The sequence below is a fragment of the Apaloderma vittatum genome, unplaced genomic scaffold, assembly GCF_000703405.1.
Source record: "Apaloderma vittatum isolate BGI_N311 unplaced genomic scaffold, ASM70340v1 scaffold29609, whole genome shotgun sequence".
NCBI lineage: Eukaryota > Metazoa > Chordata > Aves > Trogoniformes > Trogonidae > Apaloderma > Apaloderma vittatum.
This window is the reverse complement of record NW_009733956.1, coordinates 634-6820: the sequence shown is the minus strand read 5'-3', so window position 1 is coordinate 6820 and position 6187 is coordinate 634. Positions and strand designations below refer to the sequence as shown.

At 51.3% G+C, this 6187-nt stretch overlaps 1 protein-coding gene across 1 annotated transcript in view; it reads right to left on the bottom strand.

The window, feature by feature from the left end:
• Nucleotides 1-365: 365 nt before the first annotated feature.
• GID4 (GID complex subunit 4) overlaps nucleotides 366-6187 on the bottom strand; it is a gene marked incomplete at its 5' end in the record, with an annotated part of 6075 nt that continues 253 nt past the window's right edge. Inside the window, 5 exons of the mRNA XM_009876093.1 lie at nucleotides 366-1142; nucleotides 2292-2422; nucleotides 3446-3547; nucleotides 4307-4414; nucleotides 5347-5406. Of these exons, the coding sequence (XP_009874395.1) occupies nucleotides 1079-1142; nucleotides 2292-2422; nucleotides 3446-3547; nucleotides 4307-4414; nucleotides 5347-5406 (465 nt within the window). The remainder of the gene's footprint in view (nucleotides 1143-2291; nucleotides 2423-3445; nucleotides 3548-4306; nucleotides 4415-5346; nucleotides 5407-6187) is intronic.

Genomic DNA, 6187 nt, shown 5'->3' with positions numbered 1-6187 from the left:
TGTCCCCCGTAAAAAGCTATCAAGCAGTGGTGTTGGTGAAGCACGAAGAGCGAGTTACAAATGCTGACCAGTCCCAGAGCTGTCCCTGCGATGCTGCCCACCACTTGCACTCCGATTACTTTCCCCAAGCGGCCAGCTCGTTACAGACACGTATATAAAAACTAACGCAGACATTCCCGGTTTTCAATGTGAAAACGGTAAAATGTAATCGAGTACTTGTGCATTTGCCATAGGGTCCTTTGGAAAAGGAACCATAAAAATATATTTATGGTTTTTTTAATAGAAGTCTTTTTTTTTTTTTGTCTTTTTTTCTTTTTTTTTTTTACCCTTAACTTAAGTAAAGAGCAAATATACATCTATAAGCAGAGTTCAGATCCACTTTACTGAGAGCCTGGAAGTCCGTACATCAGATTAATTCCCAGTGGCATATCCAGACGCCAGAACAGCTCTCAGCTCCAAAGGGCCGGCGTTCCTGAAAGATCTGCAGCCCTGGCTAACCTCGCTAGCCAGAGCAAAGCAAAGACTCCTTCACGCCTTATCTGTCTCAGCCAACACTCCCTCAACACACTCTGCAGCTGAGCAGCTCTCCGCCAAGCAGAACCTCACACACAGGACCTGGCTCTGGGAGCATCAGAGCTGGCAATCTGGGCAACAAACCTGAATCCTGGCGATTTCAAGCCTTACACCAGGCTGTAACAATGAAAACAGAAGCCCTGAGCTTCTATTTTCTTATTACTCAGCGGACAGACCGCTGTCCCCAGCTACTGAGAAACAGCTCCCAGAGGAGAGCCGGGCGGGACTTCAGTGATAGAGAAACTAGCTGTGCAATAAGAAAGTGCATTTAAAGGTAGCTTAAAAACCGGATTAAAGATCAAATCGCCACTCGACAGGAGGGAGAATCAAGCGCCAGCAGCCACACTCCTTGGGCTGGGTGGGTTAACATTCAGGCTCTCTCTCACGAGTCCGAGGGGCAGGAGAGAAGCGTGCATTCCCGTGCTCCGACAGGGACACAGTTCTCGCGGCAGGCCATGCCCTCCTGCCCGGTTTGCTTCCGTGCGGTATCAGTTCTGGACAGCTGTCATCGGAATTCGTAGATAGGAGCGCTGTGCTCAGGAACGTGAGTTAAATTCAATGACTGATACCTGGGAGAGAAGGAAAAAATGGACAAGAGAATTACACAGAGCAACAGAGCTCCTCCAGCGCTAGCGGCTCCTGCCTTGCAAGCCCAGAATTACCCAGAGCAACAGAGCGCCCCCAGCGCTAGCGGCTCCTGCCTGGCAGGCCACAGAGCAGACGTCTCGGTGGCTGGCTCTTCCGCTCCCCTTTACAGTCTCGGAGGCATTCAGGCCCCCAAAACCCTCTCACCTCCGTGCCAAAACCCTGCGAGGACTCAGCACCCTTCCCCATTTCCATTCCCGTGCCTCTGAGCTACCTGCAGCCTGGCCGTGTTCGAGGTGGGTACATCTGTGGTTTTTGGACACCTTTTGAAGTTCGACAACTTTCATGTTCAAAGGGTGTTTGCTACAACTACAAATTATACTCGGGTCTTTCAAAGCTTAGCTCGAGGGAATTTGTCTGAAAACCTCCCAGGCATCCACCCTCTCCCTAAGAGCTTCCAGCTGCCCTAAAGATTCACTTGTTGCGCATTCCAGGGCTGTCAGAGGGAAAAGAGCTTTCCACAGCTGCTTGTCAGATGGCTGGCTCTAACGAGAAACCAACCGATTAACTTTGACTGTTCACTTGTCTTACAGCAACACCCTGAGGACCTTGGACTACAAAGCACTGGCCTAACAAGACTTCTGCCTGAAGGGAGCAACAGAAAGCACCGAGCTCCCTCTCAAAGGTCCCTCCAACATCCTCTTCTGAAGGACCAAGGCAAGGAGAACTTTGGACTGGAGACCAGGCTTCTGGAGGGATGCTTTTAGTGAACCACAGCCGGTGTCTGCCCGCCAACGTGCCTCACTGACGCAATGAACCACTGTGTCGCTGGGCCACAGCACAGCTCGAGGCCTCGTATCTCCCCTGCTCCACCTTGCCAGCCCAATTATCCCTCCGCCACGCACAAAGGGCAGGTATTTACACCACCCGGCTGGGCTGCATTAGTCTGCTCCGGCCAAGCGTGGCACACCCCCTCCATCCTGCCTTGACGGACATCCGCCAGCCCGAACCTCGTTCCCAGCCCAGAGAAGCACCACCTGGACACTCCCAAAACTGCGGACAAGCAGAAGAGGAGTCAGCGCTTGGTTTGAGGAGCCACCCTTCAGTCCACAGGAGGAAGGAAGCTTCCTTACCATTCTGAACTCCTATGGTAGTAATAGCCCTCTATAGATGCTGCTGACTTCTGGAAGCAGATGTAATAGAAACCAGCAAAGGAAGCACCACTGATGTCTTTGATAGTGTGATCTGGGACTAGGAACTGTTCCTGCACACAGAACACAAACCGTATTTTAAAATGCCAGTCAAATACAAACCCTCCCACCCTCCCCAATCTGAATATTGGCACCCAAGAACATTCCTCCCGGCTGAGCGCTCCCTGCAGCCCAGACCACCGAGCCCATCGTGCCACTGCAGGCAGCTTGCAGGGAAACAAAAACTGGTTCTTTTATCAGTCAAGAGTGCACAAGATCAGTCTCGGTTTGATGTCTGACCCCTGCAAACCGGAAGCCAATTGCAAAACCAGGAATCGGAGCCACCTGATGATGAAGACAAGGCTCTGGGGAGATGTGATTGAAGCTTTTCAATACTTATAGGAGGCTTATGAGAAAGATGAAGAGAGACTTTTTACCAGGCCCTGCAGTGATAGGACAAGGAGTAACAGTTTTATGCTAAAAGACTGAAGATTTATATCAGGTATAAGGTGGAAATTCTTTTATGAATGTTCCCAGGGATGGGGCTTCTACCATCTCTCTGGGCAACCTGTGCCAGTGTCTTGGGTAGAAGCCCCATCCCTGGGAACATTCAAGGTCAGATTGGACGAGACTCTGAGCAACCTGATCTAGTTGAAGAAGTCCCTGCTTATGTACTAGATGACCTTTAGAAGTCTCTTATGACACAAACCACTCTATAACCCTATGATTTCCTCCCCTAGCAGCTGCACAAGGCTCGTGTAAAGAGGGAGGAAGAACAGATTGGTGCAGACCAGTCAGTCTGCATCAAACACACAGACCCCAGACGTAGGGACTGGAGACACCAATTCTCTCATCCTCTGGAGCATCACCAAGCAAGATTTTCCTGTTGTGTTTTCAGCCATGACTGCAGCCCTTAAGGATGCAATTAGCTGGCTAGACAGGAGCCACACTGGGATTTGCAAGCGTGGTGGGTGACAAGGTTGGTAGGGTGAGATCTTTTATTGAACCATCGGAGCTCAAAGAGCTTTTCAGGCACCACGAGCCTCTGTCAGTCACTTATAAGCAGCTCATCAGAGGAGGAGACAGGTGGAGTTTACCTTCCATCTCATGAAGACATAGTCCCCATTTTTCAGATCCTCATAATCAAAGTCATCAGAGTTAAATGTTTTTGCATACTGGTAAAAAGCCTGGAACTTCCCCTGCAAGAAAAAAAGAAAACCCCAGGACGTTATTCCAGGAGTAGAGCTCATCAGTATCAACTTCTATTTAGGAGGGAAAAAACACTGCAACAGAATAAGACCAAAGGGGCTGCTCCTCCCTTGGAGCAGTGATAAACACCCTCCCGCTCCAAGGCTAGTATGGGGGGAACACTGAGGATTGCCAGACAACCACCCCCATCTGGAGAAGCTCCTACACTTCCAGAGGAAGATACTTTGACAGAAACGTAACAAAACATCAAAGCCTGGCAAACAGCAGCAAAGGTCAAGGCAGGGAGGCAATCACCTGGCTGCTGCGGCCTCAATCCAGAGTGCAGCAGCGGGAACACACCCTGCCCCGGGCAGAGGTGGCTGACACACGGGTACCAGCAGCCCTGCCCACGCCACAGGAACACCTCTCCCCTTCTCCACTCCGTTTCGCAACAGGCCTTCAAAACAAGGGGTGTGTTCTCTCACAGGGGGTGTCAAGAGACAGGGATTGCTCCCACTTCCCTTCCAACCCCGGGGCCAGCAAGTGGAAAACAAGATGCCTCTCTCCCTTCTCATGAAACACAGCCGCTGACCTGCTGAAGAGACCTCTCAGTGCTAAGCTTCCAGTGGGGAAAGGAGGGAGGCACCCAAAAAGGAGGTTTCTGGGCCCTTTTGATAGTTCTTGCATGGGCAGACGCCGCACCTCACCTCCGAACCAGCTGCTCAGTCAGTACTGCGTCAGACCCATACCTGCCTCTCAGATTTATTTACCCAGTGTTTACGATCCACGTCTTCGTCAGCGTCCCACTTGCGCGTTAAGAAAGGGTGCTTTTTACTGATTATTTCGCCTTCAAAGAAAGTGGTGAGGGTTGGGTACTCCTAGGAGAGAAAAAGGAGAGATCAGATTTGGCACCTAGAGATGGAAACTCCAACGCAGACAGAGGTTCATGCGCTCAGCAAAAAGCAGCTGGAAAGCGCTCCAGGCAATCCCAGGCTGGTGGTCCTGTCCCTGCCACCAGCATGCCGACTGCCCCACATCTCCTAAAGCCCAGCTCGTGTGAACACAGAGCCTCCACCCTCTTATTCCAGCCCCTCTGTTCACTTCAGAAAACCAGAAGGAGCCACGTCAGAAGGGGACTGCGAGGAAGCTCTCAGCCGGCCCATCACAAGTGACCGTTTCCAGCCGACATCGCTCCCTAGCGAACACTCAGCGGTCGCTGCGTGACTGCTGCAAAGCCCGAGGGCTGCATGAAGCCACCCCACCAGGGAGGAAGGTGCTCCTCCTCAGCTTTGCATTGGCACCGGATTAGGAGACCGCAGGCAGGGAAGAGAAGGCTCAGCTGGGGTGAAGGAGCTTCTCCAGGTGCTCTCGTGTGAGCACAGACACGTGCTGCGGCGGAAAGAAGCACCAACCCCCCAGGAGACAGTTCTCGCTGACTGTCCAGCACCAGGAGCCATCTTAAAAGACGGATGAGGAAGGGAGTATGAAAAGATCTGCATGTTCACGCACTGGTTTATTTTCTTTCAGCAACACACCACCACCCTGCCCAAAGCTGACCGCAGGGTCAGATTCAGTTCTGCTCAGACATTAAGGGATGCCAGAAAAACTTCCCTCATTCAAGACTCCCGTCGAGGCCTGTCACACTTGCATAATGAGCCAAGAATAGACTGAAGCTCTTACACTATTTAGTGGTCAAATTTACTCTACGCTCAATCCTTCCACTTTCTATTTCTGCTGGCAGCTTCTCCCATCCCATCAGGAAAAGCTTTTACCCAGCATCTTTTCTTGTCATTTTGCAGTTAACACTCACCTCTGTAAGGCCTTTAATCTTCAAGTATCCACAGAGATAGGAGTTTTCCATATCCACATGCTAGAAAAGAGGGTAAAGTCCAACCATAAGCATGGGCATGAAGGCATCCAGCTGATCCAAAGCACTTCCCAGTCCCTCCAAGGCTAATTTCAGCTTCAGCCGGTAAGACTGTCCAGCTTACTGCCCAACGAACCCATTGGCAGCCCTTCCCTGTGGCTGGGAACCACCTGGAAAGACCATTTACAGGTGCCCAGCTCACCTCTGATGGCCTCCACATCCCCTGCCCACTTCCAGTTTATCACACCAAGGCGGCACCCTCTGCCCAGAGATCCTCTCCAGCCAGAAGGAAGCAGACTCACGTTTTTTTCCAAGCTGGCAGAACCACGCACACCCCCAGCCCCATCATTTCCCAGTCAACCGCTACCAGCGAGCCAGCGCTCAGGTGAGAGGAGATTAAAAAAACATTTAATTACCAGAGATAATTCAGGCTAGAGGAAGACAAAACATGGCCTTGAGCTTCACTGTCTGCTTACTCAACAGGCCTGACCCATACCTCCAACCTGCCACCCATACTCTCTGCCCAGGACCCAGCCTGGTGCCCGCCAAAGCCCTCTCAAAAGCCAGAAGATGTCTCACACATTTTAAAAGAGGCCTTTCTCCCAGATTTAACATTTTTATGTCACCCTCCTTTGGAGTTATAGGGCTGCATCTTGCTGCTTTTGCAGCGCAGGGACCAGGCAGGGGGCTGCATCTGTTCCAAGCACCTTTCAAACCAAGGGATTTTCCCAGCTTTTCTCCCCCGACACCTCCAGATCGGTTTTTTCAAAGTGCAAAGCGAGTC